Source organism: Mus musculus, chromosome 1, assembly GCF_000001635.26.
Source record: "Mus musculus strain C57BL/6J chromosome 1, GRCm38.p6 C57BL/6J".
NCBI lineage: Eukaryota > Metazoa > Chordata > Mammalia > Rodentia > Muridae > Mus > Mus musculus.
Genome location: NC_000067.6, coordinates 74,738,921 through 74,756,914, shown reverse-complemented (window position 1 = coordinate 74,756,914; position 17,994 = coordinate 74,738,921). Strand labels below are relative to the sequence as shown.

Genomic DNA, 17,994 nt, shown 5'->3' with positions numbered 1-17,994 from the left:
CATCAGATCCCATTACAGAGGGTTGTGAGCTACCACGTGGTTGCTGGGATTTGAACTCAGGACCTCTGGAAGAGCAGTCAGTACTCTTAACCACTGAGCCATCTCTCCAGCCCAACATTAAGATTTTTAAAGTAACTTCATCTCCATTGGCCCTGCTCCTGAGTCATGTGTTGCTATTGGAAATATTTATATATTTAACCTCAGCACATTATAATTTTATTATTTATTTCTAGCTGTTTAATATTATTATTTGTAGTGATTGAACCTAGGGCCTTGTGCATGTTAGACAAATACTCTACCATTGACACAAATCCTTAGCCGTTTAGTATTTATTTATTCATCCATAGTACTAGGGATTGAAGCTATATCCTCATATATGCTAGGAAACTGCTCTACCCTCAAGCCATACTGCAGACTACTTTTTACTTCCTATTTTGAAACAGCATCTCACTAGTCACCCAGGCTGACCTTGAACTCATGACCTCATAAGGATTACAGGTCTGTGTTACTGGGCCTAGCTCCTTTCAGTTGCTCTTGAGTAGCTGTAACCAGAGTACCTGAAGGAACAACTTAGTAAAGATTTATCTTGGCTCGTGGTCTCAGTGGAATCCTTCCATGGCTGTGTGGCCTCCTGTGCCTGCTCAGAAAAGCAGCAGCAGGAGTGTGAAGGAGGTTGTTCACTTTGTGGCATATAGGAAGCTGAGAAGGAAAAAAAAAAAAAAAAACAAACCAACCTACAGACCATGTATACTCTTCAAAGCCACACTCTTAAGGGTTCTATTTGTTCCAGCTAGGCCTCACCTCTTGAAGTTTCTAGAACTTTCCAAAATCAACTCACCAGCAAGAAACCAACCATTCCACACAAGAGCCTGTGGGAGTGTATTAAGATATATTAAAATATATAAAGGATATATATTATAATATATCCTTTTTAAAAAAAAGATTTCTTTATTATTATATCTAAGTACACTGTAGCTGTCTTCAGAAGCACCAAAAGAGGGTGTCAGATCTCGTTAAGGATGGTTGTGAGTCACCATGTGGTTGCTGGGAATTGAACCTTTGGAAGAACAGTCAGTGCTCTTAACCACTGAGCCATCTCTCCAGCCCGATCTAGCCTTCTTTTAAAAAATAATGTATTTACTTTTATGCAATGTGCATTGATGTTTTGCCCGCATGTCTGCCTGTGCTGTCTGTGAGGGGTCAGATTCCCTGGAACTGGAGTTGCAGACAGTTGTGAGCTGCCATGTGGGTGCTGGGAATTGATCCCAGGTCCTTTGGAAGAGCAGTCAGTGCTCTGAACCGCTGAGCCATCTCTCCAGCCCTCCTTCTATCTGCTAGATAAATTTTCTTTTTATATAAAATTACAAGTTAGCAGGAGGGTCTGATGGCATACACCTTTAATCCCAGCACTTGAGAGGCAGAGGCAGGCAGATCTGTGATTTTGAGGACAGCCTGGTCTACAGAGTGAGTTCCAGGACATTCAGGGTTACACCGAGAAACCCTGTCTCAAACCACCCTTCCCCCTCAAAAAAAAAAATTATAAATTGGCACTTGATGTACTGAAGGTATTCTTCTGCTTTCTGGTTTTTAAATTAGTTTTTACACTATTCACTTATTTATTAAAGAAACAGAGACAGAGACAGACAGAGAGAGAGACAGAGACAGACAGAGAGAGACAGATAGAGACAGAAGAGAGAGGAGTAGAGGTCAGAGAACAATTTAAAAGAGGCTGTTCTCTTCTTCCGTGTGGTGCTGGGAACCAAACCTATGTCTTATTTGAGAGTAGCAAGCTCTGGTGGTTTGGTTTGGGTGTAATGATTGACAGAAGGGCCCTTTGGTGCTGATCTGGCTTAATTCTGCAGGGCAACCTCCAAGATCCCCAGACGTGAAGGTTTTCCCAAAGAGATGCAAAGAGATTCTGAATACCAACAGCACCTACCCAACACCATCCCTAGTATCCCCCAGAAAATGGTCCAGAGTGGGACCGTGAGGGCACTGAGATTGTATTAACATGGCCAGTGCTGGTTCTGTCCAGGACCTTGGGACTCTAGCACTCATGCTGTTGTCCAGCCATAGACAGGGTGGACAGAGCTTTCTAGCTCTGTGTCTGATGAAACAACAGAGGCCACTTTCTTAGTGTCTGAACCACTCAGGCCCAGAGTACCCCATCTGCAGCTTATCAGAGGTAGGCTTCAACCAGGGCAGTCCCCACACCCTCTTCCATGTTTTTATCCCCTTGATTTAAAACAACAAAACACTTAAACAGGATCTCCAACTTCATGTACCAGACAAGTCTGCTCGGCAGGGAGGGCAACCAAATCCACCCTAGGGTCAAAGTGCACAGCCCTTATAAATCTAGTGTGCAAGAGAGCCAGGAAGTAGGGTTACAAGAAACATAATCCCATGGCAAGAGATGAAAACCAAGCACCAAAGAAGCTTACCTTACCCAGATGAGGCCAGTGCCTTCAGCTGATTCGCCTTGCCCAGGGGGATGGGTGGGGGTGCGGCTGGCAGCAAGAGCAGGTGTGGGAACAGTGGTCAGGAGCAGGTGCAGGGGTGGGGGCAGGGCTAGCACAGGGCAGGGCAGACAGGGTAGATGCAGGGCAGATGCAGGGCAGGGCAGGGCAGGGCAGGCCAGGGCAGAGCAGGGCAGGGAAGCACAGAGTAGCACACTTTTCACTTGATCTTAGCCAAAAGGCCGAGAAGCAATGCACATGGAAAACCACAATGGTTTCAGCGTTGCTTAGCTCTGCCCAGGCTGGAGCCATTTTGATGGCTGTGTGAGGTGAGAATCCTGGCAAGGTCTGCCTTCACAGTCTTGGAACTGGATGTCTGAGGACATGGGGAGCGGGTGGGGTGGGGGAATGACAATAGGAAGGACTTACTGAGCATCTAGTACCTGCCAGACCTGAGCTCCTCACAAGTCATCTCACATGTCAGCTGTGGCTGATGGAATCCAGAAATGGTAAATGTTAGCCTTGATATTCTTATCAAGTTACTTAATCTATTTTTGCCTCTGTTTCCTCCTCCTCTGCAAAACAGAAGTAATAAAACTCTTCCGTCCCACAGGGCTGCGAGGGGCCACACGTTCCACTGCCTGTGATGCATTTTGCACAGTGTCTGGGAGACACTGAACACTGTGGAAGCATTACATCAACACATGGCAACCGCTAAGCCCAGCCCACCCCCACAGTGTGCTTGTGCTAGCTAGAGAAAGGCTTTGCTCTTTTAACACAAGTTCTCAGTAGCTTAACCATAGCAATTGGCTTCCAATGTAACTGTCCAGAGGTAAGAAGGCCAGATGAGAGATGGGGGTGGGGAATGCGATGATTTGACTGTGTTCCCCAAAGCTCACTTGTTGGAAAGTTCTCCCCTTTACAGCAATGCCAAGATAGGGGCTTGTGAGGGTGATGGCGTCAGAGTCTTCCCTTGGGAATGGACTAACGCTGCTAGGTTAGTTCCCTAGGGAATGGCAGGAGGCTCTTCATCTTGAGAATGGCTGTTCTACTTGAGTGAGTTGAGTCCTTCTGCACTCAAGCATGCCTTCTGCTTTCTGCATTCTGCCAGGAAGTCCCTGATGGCTGAAGGTTCTTGATCTTGGAGTTCTTCGGTCTCCAGATCCATGAGAAATAAATGTCACTGGAAATGACCCAGTTTGGGATATTCTGTTAGGGTAACACAAAATAGATAAAGACCGGTAGCTCTAGATGAGGTTGGGGGAGGTTCTCCCATTTCGGCCTACATCTTCTACCATGGTGACCTAATGGTGGCTCCAGTGATGACTATCATATCAGAGTCCCCATTAGGAGCCTAGGGGATGTTTCCTCTGTTCAAAGGCACCCTTATGAATGATGTTGCTGCTGAAACCTCATTGGCCAGATTTAGTCACATGACCATACTATCTGCAAAGGAAGCTGGGAAATATAATTGTGGGGTTTTACTGACAGAAGAAGAAAGAGAGAACAGAATCTTGGGTCTGCCCACCCCCAAAAGGAAAAAAACATTCATATTCTCTGAAGACCATCTGGGCACCGGCTCTGTTACCTATTACCAAGTGGCCCTGTTCTGAAGTTCTGTAGCCTAACAGGCAGAAAACCTCTCCTTCATACTAACCATTAATGATAGTGGAACAGAAACAGGATAAATGCAACGAAAACATCCCAAAGGGGCTGAAGAGATGGCTCAGCAGTTAAGAGCACTGGCTGCTCTTCCAGAGGTCCTGAGTTCAGTTCCCAGCAACCACATGGTGGCTCACAACCATCTATAATGGGATCCGCTGCCTTCTTCTGGCGAATCTGAAGTCAGCTACAGTATACTCGTATAAATAAAATAAATAAATCAAAAAATCCCAAAATAGGAAACGATGACCAACATGCAGAGGCCACTGGATATTAGCAATCCCTAAGTGTGGGCAGCATTGCTGACTACTGCTGGGTCTGCTCTCTGGGACCTCAGCTTCCCGTATGCACAGCTTTGCCCATGAGAAGTTGTTTCTTACCGGGTGTCCACTACAGCTGTTGGGAGTGGTACGCCTTTCTCACAGACATTCCAGATTTTCCCAGATGGCTTTCCCAGCTGCTGGAGACATGTAGGGAGGATGAAAACCAGAGAGGAGGGTCGAGTGAGGCCTCCCAGGTCAGGCTTATGGCGTCCTTGCCAGTCCAGTACCCTCAGAACTTCGAAGGATGATCGTCTCCAAATCTGAGCAGCCACAGCCAATGGTACTATGTAAGCATTGCTCACGTGTCAGGATTCTCTGGATCTTGGCACTCTTGCCTGTTCTCTCTCACACTAATGTGTCTCTCTAGATGAGTATGAGAGAACCTGCTTGGACGGTAGTTCTCAACCTGTGGGTCGTAACTCCTTTGGGATTTCCAACGACCCTTTCACAGGGTCGCCTACAACCATTGGAAAACACAGATTTATGTTACAATTCATACCAGCAGCAAAATTACAGTTATGAAGTACCAATGAAAATAATTTTATGACTGGCGGGGGGGTCACCACACCATGAGGAAATGTATTAAAGGGTCACAGCATTAGGAAGGTTGAGAATCGATGCTCTAAAAGAACTCTCCTTTCCTTTGCACATTTGTTTGTGGTTTGGGGCTTGTTTGTCGTGTGTGTGTGTGTGTGTGTGTGTGTGTGTGTGTGTGTGTGTGTGTGTGTTTGACAGGGTCTCATGTACTGTCTTGAACTCCGTGTGTAGCTGAGAATAACCTTGAACTTATGATCCACCTGCCTCCACTCCTGAGTGCTGAGATTACTGTATACACCACCAGGCTGATTGTATGAGGTGCTGGGAATCAAACCATGACTTCCCACAGGCTGGGCAAGCACTCTACCAACTGAGTACATCCTCAGCCCAGTCTTCTCTTTTTATTCCCATATCTTCCCATATTCATCCTTTCCTTTCCCTTCCCTTTCTTTTCCTGCTGTGAGGCATGGAATTCAGGTTCTCACACATTCGAGGTAAACGCTATCATCTAATCTCCATTCCTAGCTCAGAAACCCCCTGTTTTATGCCTGAACAATCCCACTGTCTTTGGAACGTCTTGGACAAGGACTAGAGTCCAGGTTCCACCCTTGCTACCTCTTCCAACCTCCTCCCACTGCTAGCCTGAGTGCACCTCTCTCACGGGACTTTGATAATAATAATAACAACAATTTGAGTGTTTACACTGGTTGAAATGAGTTACCAGCTCTGTGGCCCACTCCCAAAGGCACATGACACAGTAGACCTGGAAAGGCCACTTCCCCCAGTATGCCTCCCCTCGCCTTTACAGATTCAGTGCAGGCTCCAATCTCACACCTCTGCCTTCTCTTCAGTGTTCCATTTTCCATGTTCTACCTAGAACCTCCTCCTCTGGAATGTCTTCCCTGACCGCATCAGAACTGGAGCATTGCGTACCATAGCACGAGACCTTTGCACCCTCCTTAGGACAGAGCTACCCTTCTGTGTGCAAATATCTTTCAGCTCATTTGATTGCTGGCCCCTGGGTGGCCAAACTATTTGGCTGGATGTGACGAAAAGTTCCTTTGGGGATCAGCCAGATCCAATTAAAGTCTATGCTGGTTGTTTGCTTGCCAAATGACCTTGGAAAGCCCTGCCTGTTTCATCTGAGTTTGTTTCCATGCCTGGATGATGGGATGAAAACATTATGTAATGGAGACTGCCAAATGGGCCTACTGTCTAGTTTTCTTTCCTTTTAGTGGTAGAATTAAATGGATTTTAACTGGAATGGCCACCTACAATAATGACTGAGATCTCCAACTCCCTGCCTCTTGAAGCCTGATAGCTAAAGTTGGCCAATTCAACGTGAGTGGAAGTGGGGGAGTAGCTTCCACTTCAGGTCTCAGGAGATGCGTGAATTCTTTTCTTTTACCCTTTCCTTTCTTCAGGCAAAAATGCTAGTGCAAGGATAGAGGCTAGAATGGCTACCTAATATCCAAGAAGGAAGATGTTTTGAATGGTTTCACAACTACCTTACCGGTTCTAAACTGTCTATAGACTTGCTGTTTGAAGTATTCTCTCTCTCTCTCTCTCTCCCTCTCTCTCTCTCTCTCTCGTGTGGGGTGTGTGTGTGTGTGTGTGTGTGTGTGTGTGTGTGTGTGTGTGATATGTAGTATGCGTATGTATTCCCAGAAGCCAGAGGAAGTTGAGTGTCCTGCTTAATCAGGCTCCATCTTAATCTTTCTTGAGACAGAGCCTCTCACTAAACCTAGTGAAACTAGGCTGGAGACCAGCAAGTCCCAGTGATCTTCCTGCTTCCACTTCCACATCCAGCTTTATATGTGGGGACTTGAACTTGGGTCCTCATGCTTACCCAGACAATGTTCTCCCCCACTGAGCCACCTCTCAAGCTCCTGGGCATCCTTACATTGGGTCTTTGTTACAGCAACCAAACGTCTATCCTAACTAATTTTTATTTGGAAATGATGCTACTTAAAACCTAATAGGAATACTAGTTTAGAGACTGACCAGCCTCTAGCAAGGAAAATACTGCACAGTGACAAGCTGTGGACCATTGTCACAAGTTCAGCAAAGACTGCCATGCCTAGACAATAGAGCACAGGCTGATGGACGCTGAGGTGGGCCCATTTGCTGTGTCTCAGAAGTTCCACTATCTGGCGACAGATCTGGTCCCAGGGACACTCATGAAAAGCAAAAGCCCCCCCCCCCCACACAGTTCTTCTCCACCCTCCTCGGAGGCCATTGCAGGTGCTTTGAAGCAGAAAAGAAAATATGTTCACTAAATCCAGCAGGAAACCCAATAGTCCATTCCTGAGTGTCCACTCAGAGGGTCGCGATGGAAGAGACTGGAATGACAAGAGGGAGGGAGGGACAGGGAGAGGAAAGCCAGAGCAGCTGGCTCAGCATTCCCCATTTGGACTCTGACTCAGGCCCTAGGAATGCCAAGGAAGGGGGTGAGGCGCATAGAAGCCAGGCTGGGTTCCCCTCTGGCACAGAGAGATGCAGAGTCAGTACTCATGGTGGGTTAGGGACTGGACTCCCGCACATCCATTCATCCCGCAGGCACAGGTCGGTTCAGGTACTGCTCCCTCTGCACGCAGGTGTGAAGCCCACTCCCTCTGCCCCATCTCTCACCTTTGGGATGACCAGCAGAGTGCCCACCGGTCTGATTCTCCTTCTCCATCTTTCATCTTTCACCTAAGAAGGGAATAGGGTGGCAGGACCCAAAATGGGATGTCTTGACATACTCTGCTCCTCTCTCGGGATCACTCACAACCCCCTTACCCTTCTCTATCCTCGAGTGTATCCTTTCTAACTCATCCCACCTAGGCTAGGGAAGTTTGCATGGAGGAGAAAGTGAAGGAAGCCAACTTTTCTCCTTAAAACTTTCAGTTCGAAGATGAGAGTTCCGCCTCCGCAGCGCCCCCAAGCTGCAGTGCGGGAACAGCTGCGGGTTAAGCGCTCCCTCCCAAGACCTGACAATCAGAGAGAACCCGATCTCTCAAGGGCCTGCCGCCAGGGACCAGCCCAGAATAGTGCCACCCTGCCGCCGCCTGTCGCGCACTTGCTAACGGACTAGAGCTGGCCGCATGGAGCCCGAGCTGGAGCACACATTGCCTGGGGTACCGGGGTCCCAGGGGGCCGGCGCTGGGACAGAGAAGGACAGCAAGCGCGTGGCTGTGTGTGGGCGCCCGTGTGTAGCCCGCGTGCTTGCTGTGCACTGTACTCTGAGTGTGTGAACTGGTCGGTGCTGTGTATGTATGTATTTTGCGTGTACGTGCCTGTGTGAGGTTCCAGGTGTACCAGGGGTGTGCAAGTTGTGCCTATCTGTATACATGTGGTGTTTGGGGTGGGTGTGCTTTTTAAAGGGGACAACCCAGAGACTTGAGAACGGATAGCATTTTCACTTCAGACATTCTCTCCCAAAGACCCTGACCTGGAGCCACAGTGGGGGTCCAGAGAGTCAAGGTGGGTGGAGTATCGCTCCCTGTGGGTCTAGCCTTTTCTCTTTAGCTCCCTTGTCCTCCGTCTTTTTGAACCCCAGTCCTTAACCCCTAGCTTGGCTTTTTTCAGGAGAAATTCTTTCTCCTCTCAGCTTTCTCCCTCTTCTTTTTCCCAATGTGTCCCCCACCTCCCCTTTCCTCTTTGCTGAAGATCTGAACCCCACCTTACCACTTTCCAGCTGTGAAATTTGTGGTAAATTGCTTAACCTCTCAGAGTTTCCGGTCCCTCGAGGCTAAATAGGAATGCTATTCCCATTTACAATACGTATCTTGGAAAATTCCAATGAATAGAAAACAAGAAATATTTGGGGAGGGGGGCTTTGAAAGCTTCCAAGAGGCTCAGTAATGACATGGGACTTGGTTTTGTTGTATCATTTCCTACTAGTCAAAGAGATTCCTTTCCTCCTTCCAGAGATGGACTTCTTAGAACAAGGAGAAAACTCATGGCCCTCACCAGCTGTGGCCACCAGCTCAGAAAGAACCTGTGCCATACGGGGAGTCAAGGCTTCCAGATGGACGAGACAGGAGGCCGTAGAGGAAGCAGAACCACCAGGTTTGGGAGAAGGTGAGGCCAAGGTCAGTTATGGTGACAGGGTCAGCAGGAATTCCAGAGCAGAGCTTGACCTCGGGCCTCTCCATCACACGGACTTAAACACAGTCTCACCTTGTGGCCTCTGCCTCCCTAAACGAGAGGCAATAACTATGTGATGACCCAGGGTCCCAGTGCAGCCACCTTGGGATGGAACAGAGTTGCTGTCAGCTAGGACTCTGAGACTCTTTACCATCCCGGTGCCCCCTGTGCTGCCAAACCCTGAAAGCCCAGATAGCATGCTTTGGAAGATGAAGTTACTGTCGTCCCTGCCTTCTTCCCCCAACAGGTGCCCAGTCCAGACCAGCTGCTGAGTCCACCAGGCAGGAGGCCACATTCCCGAAGGCCACACCCTTGGCTCAAGCTGTTCCCTTGGCTGAAGCGGAGACCTCCCCCACAGGGTGGGACCTGCTCTTGCCCGACTGTGCAGCCTCAGCAGGGGGCTCCAGCACAGGTGACCTGGAGCTGACCATAGAGTTCCCAGCCCCAGAGGCCTGGGACTGTGAGCTGGAAGGCCTGGGGAAGGACAGGCCTCGTCCTGGTCCATCCCCACAGGCCCCACTTCTCGGCCTGAGTTGGGATGACGAACTTCAGAAGCCCGGAGCCCAGGTCTACATGCACTTCATGCAGGAACACACCTGTTATGATGCCATGGCTACCAGCTCCAAATTGGTCATCTTTGACACCACGTTGGAGGTAAGATCCCGGCTTGACCCTACCTGATCACGTGGCTCTGCCTCCTGCCTCTGTCGCTACCACCCATACTCTCCTGGATGCCTTGTCAGGTTGTCTGAAAGTCCCTTTCTAGGACTCCTTCTTAGCATCATACACACAGTACTAAGAGAGCATGCTGTGTGGGGATCCCCTAATTGCCATCACATCTCTGTCACCATGAACCTGCTAAACCCGGGGTTGGCCACTTTATCCCCTTCATCTCCAAAATGGGGATCAGAAGCTTGCTCCCCTTGTTTCAAAGGAGTCTTGGGACAACCCAGGACAAAGTAAGAATACTGTTAACCCTATAAGACATTGCAGAGTTGCTGAGGAGCAAGAGGAGGGTGCTAGCTATGGTAACTACTCTTAGGCTAGACTAGACTGATTCCATCCTTAGCATTGTTATTGCAGAGCAGATGATGTTCAAGGCATGGTGCATACATATGTCATCCACAGACAATCTGGCTCTGGTGTTTAACCAAGAAATATATTATTGCAATAGCTTTGCTTAAATCTTGATGTATGTCAAAGACTTGAATACAGTGGTACATATCTGTAATACCAGCACTGAGGGGTCTGAGGCAGGAGGGTCTCGAGTTCCAGGCCAGCCTCCAAACCAAGCAAGCAACAACAACAACATACATACATACATACATACGCACACAAATAAAAGCAAAACAACACACTACCAGCAACAGAAAGTAAAGGCAGAAGAGAAGAGGAAAGAGTTGGGGAAAGGGGAGAAGAGATGGGAAGGAAGGAAAGAAAAGATAAAAACCAAATACAGCTAGCACATATGGGCAGTGTTACTTAGGGTACGGGTCAAAATAAGTCAGTCTCAAATTTAGTGAAGAAACTGATGCAGCTATGCAACCATTGAGTGAGTAAGTATTACCTCTAGTAGTTAGATAAGCAAAACTACACCACGTCTGTATGCACATGGCCTCCTTGTGGAAACTGCTGTGTCAAATAATGGGCCCTCAGTCCCTCTGGGCACAAGCAGCCATATTTGCGTGGCACATGTGGTCTTGTCATTGGAAAGAGGCAGACTCATAAGCAGGCACTCATATGCAGAAGAAGCCGGGAGAAGATCCCATGGGAGGAGCCTGGTCGGGACAGCAAGTGGGAGGGTGAACTGCTGTCAGTTCTCACCCCTGCCCTTCGTTCTTTCCTGCCCCTCAGATAAAGAAGGCTTTCTTTGCCATGGTGGCCAACGGTGTGAGGGCAGCTCCTCTGTGGGACAGCAAGAAGCAGAGCTTTGTGGGTGAGGAGAGGTGGCTGGACCTCGTCTAGTGTGGGCACACTGGCAGGCTGGGGTCCTGAATGAGCCTTGCACTTAGGCCTCACCTCCCCCTGTTTGTCACCTGTCACCCTGCAGGTATGCTCACCATCACTGACTTTATCCTGGTGCTGCACCGGTACTACAGATCCCCCCTGGTGAGTTCTGGAGTGATGGTGGGCCGGGGTACAGGCATCTTCAGGAGGCCTGATGTTCCAGAGCTCAAGTCTGACCCCAAAGTCCCTCCAATGCCTTTAGGTCCAGATCTATGAGATTGAAGAACATAAGATTGAGACCTGGAGGGGTAAGTTGGAGACGACTTCAGGGGTTCAAGTTGGGGCCCAAGGCCTGAGACAGAAGGTGGGATTTCCTGGAGGGCACAAGGCAATGGGGAAGTCTCAAGTGCCTGCAGGAAGGGAAGCAGTCAGGAGACAGCGTGAGGCCACTGGGAACTCCTGTGGCCTGACTCAGGTTTTTCTGCAGAGATCTACCTACAAGGCTGCTTCAAGCCTCTAGTCTCCATCTCTCCCAATGACAGGTAAACATCCTCTCTGTTCACTTGAGCCTTCTCTCTCCTTGCTCTCTCTCTCTCTCTCTCTCTCTCTCTCTCTCTCTCTCTCTCTCCCTCAAAGATTTTTGTTGTGGTATTTGTTGCTCTGTGTACATGTGTGTGTGTGTGTGCGCGCTTGCATGTGTGTATGTGTGATTTATCATGGTGCACATGTGGAGGAGAGAGCATGTTTTACAGAACTTGCTTCTCTTCTTCCACCAACAGGGCTGCAGGGATTGAGGCCAGGTCGACAGGCTTGGCATCAAGGGCTGTTATGTGCTGAGCTATGCTCTCTGAGACTCTTGAATCATGCTCTTGTGCTGTCCTCTCGGTCCTGCATTCACTCACTCCTTCCGGGAAGTAGAGGGATGAGGGAACCTTGGTTCCTTGTTAGGGGGCCTCAGATGGAGGGTTTCTACCACGGTGCTCCTAGTCTCACTGTTTCCATTCCCTAAAGCCTGTTTGAAGCTGTCTATGCCCTCATCAAGAACCGAATCCACCGCCTGCCGGTCCTGGACCCGGTCTCTGGCACTGTGCTCTACATACTCACACACAAGCGGCTACTCAAGTTCCTGCATATATTTGTGAGCCTGGGATGGTGGGAGCAAGGGGAGAGCCACGGGAGACACTCTAGATCAAGTGTCTTGATCTGATGAGATCACTACCATGTCCCATCCTAACAGGGTGCCCTGTTGCCCCGGCCCTCCTTCCTCTGCCGCACTATCCAAGACTTGGGCATCGGCACATTCCGAGATTTGGCTGTAGTTCTGGAAACAGCTCCTGTCCTGACTGCGCTGGACATCTTTGTGGACCGACGTGTGTCTGCACTGCCTGTGGTCAATGAATCTGGTAGTACTCCAGGGCAAAAGGCTCTAGCTAGGGTGGGCAAAGGAGAGCCTGACTGGGAGCACGTGGGCAGAATCTTTGGGTCGTCAGCCATAGGGCCCAAGATGGAATAAGAATAGAAGTCTCTGCACACTTTGAACTTTGGACTAATTATTTAACTTTTCTGAGGCCCAGTTTCCCCAGTTGTGAAAGGGAATCTTCTCTTCTTGCCAGGGGTGTTGTTTTAAGACACACACTCATCCTGTTGCACAGAAGATTGCTATGTAGCTCACACTGGCCTCAGAATCATAGCAGTTCTGCCTCTGCCTCCTAATGATGAGTTGTGGGAATGCACCACCATGCTCCAGAATGCCCCACGGGTGGAGGGAACTTGTCCTTCTGCCTTTGAAGGAGGACTGATAACATTGTTTCCATTAAGATGGTCAGAGGAAACAGCAGATCCTTTGTGCTCACCTAAGAATGGACCCTGGGATCATGCGCACCCAGCCAGACCTCAATATCCTGTTTTAGAAAGGGTCAGACAGAAAGCAAGAGCATTTCTTTAGTTAGACTATGACCACAAGGTGTTTCAAAGTTGGGGCTTGGGAAATGGTCCCATGGGTAAAATGATTTACTCTAAGCGTAAAGACCAGAGTCTGGATTCCTCAGCACTCAAAACAGTGGGGATGGCATGCAGTCTCAGGGCTCAGGAAGTGGCAGCAGAGGATCCCTGGAGCAATAAGCTGACTACATAGACTAGCTGGATCTTGGAATACCAGGTTCCGTGAGAGATCTTCCCTGAATAAACCAAGTGGAAAGCAATAGAGGAAGACATCAACCCCAAGCCTCCACACATGCACGAGTGTACACACACACACACACACACACACACACATATGCAGGAGCACACACACACATACACACACAAGCCCACACATGTGGTAACACATACACATATGCAGGAGCACACACATACAAGCTCACACACATGACAATACACCCACACATACAAACACACATGCAAAACACACACATGAGACAACACCCACATACACACATGCAGGAGCTCGCACACACACAAGCCCACATATGCGACAGCACACACATACACATGCAAACAACACACACAGACACTACACACTACATAAAAAGAGGTATGTAGTCCACACATAACTCTTTAGTTATATTCAACAGAATGAAACTGGATATAATGAAGGATTTTTTAATATTTATTTATTTAATGTATTTGAGTACACTGTCGCTGCCTTCAGACACACTAGACAACAGATCCACCATATGGTTGCTGGGAATTGAACTCAGGACCTCTGGAAGAGCAGTCATTGCTCTTAACTACTGAACCATCTCTCCAGCCCCAAGGATTTTTAACTTATCCTTAAATATGAAAAATTTCAAAGTTAATACAATGCTAGAGAACAACATATCCTCAGCTCATCAGAAGTAACTATGTAACGTACAGACATTGGATCATGTCACCCCTAGATATTTGAGCTTATACCTCTTACAATGAGCATATTTCATACTACTCAACACAACTGTGAGTAACTCAGCAGGTGAGATGCTCAGTAGTAAAGGCATTTACCAATCAAGTTCAACGCCCAGATCATATACTAAGGTGGATGGAGGGAAGCAGCTCCTGAAACTTGTCCTCCTCTGGCCTACACACACACACACACACACACACACACACACTAGTAATGAATAGAATGTAAAGATTTCTATTACATCTATCTATCTATCTATCTATCTATCTATCTATCTATCTGGGTGCCTACACACACAGGAGCATACACACACATACACACACAAGCCCACACATGTGGTAACACACACACATACACATATGCAGGAGCCGTTATGCATACAAGGAAGTCAGGGAACAACTTTTAGGAGTCCGTTCTCTCCTTCCACTGTGTGAGTCCCGGGGATCAAATTCAGGCTGTCAGGACTGGCAACAAGTGCCTTTACCAACTGAGCCATCTTACTGTCCCTTAAAGTAATTTTTAAAGGAGAGAGGTTATTTTTAAAACTATGAATAATTTACGGTGACCTAATTTCCAGCCCTTATTCTCATTTCTCACATCTCACTTGTCCCTGAAGTCTATTTAAATTGAAGACTGTTCTCTTTCCACTCGTGCTCATAGCACACATCAGTTGAAAAGTCTGAACCAGTTTTCTACCTATATTCCACCTGCAAAGAGAGAGAGACGGCTCAGTAGGTAAAGACACTCGCAGCCAGGCTGGGAAACCTGCATTCGATTCCTGGGACCCACATAGTGGAAGGAGAGAACTGATCTGAAGATTGTCCCCTGACTTCCACACATGTGTGCAGTGGCACTCAAACACACACACACACACACACACACACACACACACACACACACACACACACACACACACACACACTAACTAAACATAATTTAAAACATTTTTTTAAAAATCCTAGGCTGGAGAGATAGTTCAGTGGTTAAGAACACTGGTTGGTGCTCTTTCAGAGGACCCAGGTTCAATTCCCAGACCCACGTGGCAGCTCACAACTATCTGGAACCCCAGTTCCAGGGGATCCAACACCCTCTGCTCACACAGACATACATACAGGGAAAACACCAATGCACACAAAATATAGTAAGTTTTTTTTTTTAAATCCTAGCTCCAGATTTGTCCATTTGCCAAGGCTGTACCTTGTTCTGTTCCTGTTTCCTGTGAACCAGGAATTGAACCTGAAGGTCTAATGTCTGTACACTATGAGGCTGAAATGTATCACAGGCAATGCCATACTCTTCCTGAATCTCACAGGAGGCCTGAAGTCAGGCATCTTAATGATGCTAAATCTATCTGATGCCCCATGACTAACACCAGCAGGGGGACTGTCAAGATGCTAATTTCAAAAGACTTTTTCATTTCCCCTGGTTCTGAGGTGTGTTCTTTCCTGTCTTTCTCCTTCATCCCCTCTGCAGGTCAGGTCGTGGGCCTCTACTCCCGCTTTGATGTCATTGTAAGTGTCTGTGGGGACACTTACAGGGAGGTGCTGCAGGGAGGTTGCAGAATGGGGACCAATGGGAAGTATGTGGGGCTACCCTTTGCAAGTGTATCAGAGTGCAACCTCCAGGCTGCATGCAGCCTGGGTGATGAGGTTGATTTATGACTCTTCTCCCTGCCCCAGCACCTGGCTGCCCAGCAAACCTACAACCACCTAGACATGAGTGTGGGAGAAGCTCTGAGACAGAGGACACTGTGTCTGGAGGGAGTTCTCTCCTGCCAGCCCCACGAGAGCCTAGGTGAAGTCATTGACAGGATCGCACGGGAACAGGTACCTTGCACCCCGCTGGGCAGGCCCTCAACACAGATGGCCTACTTCTTTTCTGCATAGCTCTCGCCATGCCTGTATCCTGGGCACTAGGCCCACCTTCCCTTTCACGACCAACTTTTGGCATCTACATTGGTAGGTGTCTGGTCCTGTTCATAGGGCCCTGGTGCCAAGATCCACAGCCAGCTGAATGGTCAAAGCCATGGCCAGCTGTTTCCAGGAGATGCCCTTTTCTCCTTGAGCTGTGTTAAGCTTACCCTACTTCTTGGGACCGGCCCTCTTAGCTGCTGTAGCCAAAGGCTCAGCCCCTCCCTGAACCTTGTGGACCTACAGGTGCATAGGCTGGTGTTGGTGGATGAGACCCAGCATCTTCTGGGCGTGGTCTCCCTCTCTGACATACTTCAAGCACTGGTACTCAGCCCTGCTGGCATCGATGCCCTCAGCGCCTGAGACCTGAGTCCTCACACCCAAGCCATCTTCTTCACCTGAAAACCAACGAAAGGATCTTGGAACTTGAAGGGGAATTGGCCTTCATCTTCTCTCACCCCCATCTGCTGGCTCTGCTCTGGTAGGCTTCGCCATGAGCTATAGGGCTAGTCCTTATAACTTGAGCTCCTAGATCTCAAATTATGGCACCTCAAAGATGGCAGTGGTGCCAGTCATAATTGCACAGGCCCATAGTAACTGTCAACATAAAGTTTTACCGACCACTGCTTAGTCCCATTTCCAGCTGAGGTCATGGCAGTCCTGCTGGAAGGGGATAGGTGGAGGCAAGACATCCATTTGCCTCCTCTCTGTTCACTTCATTCACTTCCCACTTGCTGGGAATCTCTTGAGAATAAAGCCAGCTAACAGACTTCTGTTGGCTACATTTCCATCATCATCATGGGCTGACACAGGAGGCAGTGTCCACCTACTGCTCATCTCTGAGTTTGTCAGACTGCAGATTGTCCTGGAATGGTGCTTCATCGCTGTGTGGTCATTGCCAAAAGAGGGGGCAGACATTCCACCCAATTAGCATTAGATGGTGAGATTCCTTCTGGGAAGGCACCTCCTCTTCCTGGTTTGGTCACTGTTTCCTCTTTCTCCCACAGGCTCTCCAGCCTTCCCTGATTGTCCTTGCTACCTATACTCTCAGAAGCCTTTGGGCATGCCCAGTGCACCAGGACGATGAAAGAACAACAGAGTCAAGTCTGCAAGTCCCTGAACCAGAGATCCTGCAGTCAGTCGTGGATCATCTGTGTGTCCTGTCCCTGCTTACTCTTTTCCCTGCTCCTGGATCAGGGCTGAGCTCAGTGGGGCAGTGAGCCTGCGGCCTATGGATTTAGATAGGGGCCTGAAATGCTTGGTTTCTGGACCAGGTACACTTGTGTTCCCCGCTCCCGGGAGCCCTGGCTGTTCTCCCCCTGTGGGAGCCACCATTGCATCACCATCATCCACCAGCTTACTCTCCTGGTGCTTCCAAGATGCTTGATGCCAACACTGAACAGCCCTTGATCCTAGAGCTGTCTGCTGGAGTGGGGGTGCCTGATACTGTTGCATGGGAGGATGTGAGGGGAGGCTCCTTAGCTCTCACCAGTGGACATTGTTCCATCCCCTCAGTCTCTTCCCATCAGACAGAGGGTCTTATATTCAGATCCTTAAGAATGAACAATCAAGAAAAGAAAGAGAGAGGAGAGAGAGAGAGAGAGAGAAGAGAGAGAGAGAAAGGAAGGAAGGAAGGAAGGAAGGAAGGAAGAAAGAAAGAAAGAAAGAAAGAAAGAAAGAAAGAAAGAAAGAAAGAAAGAAAGAAAGAAAGGAGCAAGCCCCAATCTTGGATGCTATAGGCTTGCTCAACTGCTACAGTCATTGAGATGAACTTGTGCCAAACTCCTTCTGTCTCCTGAATTCAAAGACTTGGAGGGAAAAGCTGCAAGTGGCCTTTCTTTTTTGTGCATAGAATGTTATTCCGCCAACAACTTTTTTTAATCTTTGATTTGTAACAAAATGATAAGGAGAGTGCTTATTAATTAATTACTCACACAGGAGGTGAAACCCAGTCTACAAATGGGAGTCTGCAGGAAACACCACTGATCCTGTAACATTGGATGTAATTTCTACCATGACCCCAGTTCACCAGGTAGAAAGAAATTAATCTCAGTCAATTCTGGGTCTCTTCATCTGCCTTTACCCTACCCTGTGATGACAGGGGCCCTCAGATCCAGTGGTCCAATGAAGAAAGAGTGGATTCATAT

General features: G+C 48.4%; 2 protein-coding genes across 5 annotated transcripts in view; one reads left to right on the top strand and one right to left on the bottom strand.

The window, feature by feature from the left end:
• Positions 1 to 2,573, bottom strand: part of Wnt6 (wingless-type MMTV integration site family, member 6) — a 30,981-nt gene extending 28,408 nt beyond the window's left edge. Inside the window, exon 1 of one of the 2 annotated variants that reach the window (XM_006495887.3) lies at positions 2,442 to 2,573. The gene's annotated coding sequence lies outside the window, so the exon portion shown is untranslated. The remainder of the gene's footprint in view (positions 1 to 2,441) is intronic. The other variant, XM_006495888.3, reaches the window with a different exon arrangement.
• A 4,870-nt stretch (positions 2,574 to 7,443) lies between these two features.
• Positions 7,444 to 17,993, top strand: Prkag3 (protein kinase, AMP-activated, gamma 3 non-catalytic subunit). 3 transcript variants are annotated; one of them, XM_006495988.4, is made up of 15 exons: positions 7,444 to 7,553; positions 7,868 to 8,097; positions 8,404 to 8,443; positions 8,891 to 9,043; positions 9,357 to 9,763; positions 10,964 to 11,045; positions 11,160 to 11,218; positions 11,319 to 11,364; positions 11,544 to 11,598; positions 12,068 to 12,194; positions 12,294 to 12,459; positions 15,411 to 15,448; positions 15,617 to 15,763; positions 16,094 to 16,328; positions 16,855 to 17,993. In XM_006495988.4, the coding sequence occupies exons 2-14, from the start codon at positions 8,065 to 8,067 to the stop codon at positions 16,208 to 16,210; spliced, it is 1,470 nt and encodes a 489-aa protein (XP_006496051.1). In that variant the 5' UTR covers positions 7,444 to 7,553; positions 7,868 to 8,064; the 3' UTR covers positions 16,211 to 16,328; positions 16,855 to 17,993. The 3 variants fall into 3 exon arrangements, with proteins under 3 accessions (XP_006496051.1, XP_006496052.1, NP_714966.1); XM_006495989.4 differs by having other exon boundaries at positions 7,454 to 7,543; NM_153744.3 differs by lacking the exon at positions 7,444 to 7,553 and having other exon boundaries at positions 7,960 to 8,097.
• Position 17,994: the final 1 nt, after the last annotated feature.

What these genes read in the sequence shown, in the direction of transcription:
- Prkag3 (XM_006495988.4), top strand. Translation starts at nt 8,065, where the DNA reads ATGGAGCCCGAGCTGGAGCACACATTGCCTGGG. An exon ending in TCTTTGACACCACGTTGGAG is followed by an intron (nt 9,764 to 10,963) that starts GTAAGATCCCGG and finishes CCTGCCCCTCAG; the next exon opens with ATAAAGAAGGCTTTCTTTGC. An exon ending in TCAAGTTCCTGCATATATTT is followed by an intron (nt 12,195 to 12,293) that starts GTGAGCCTGGGA and finishes CCATCCTAACAG; the next exon opens with GGTGCCCTGTTGCCCCGGCC.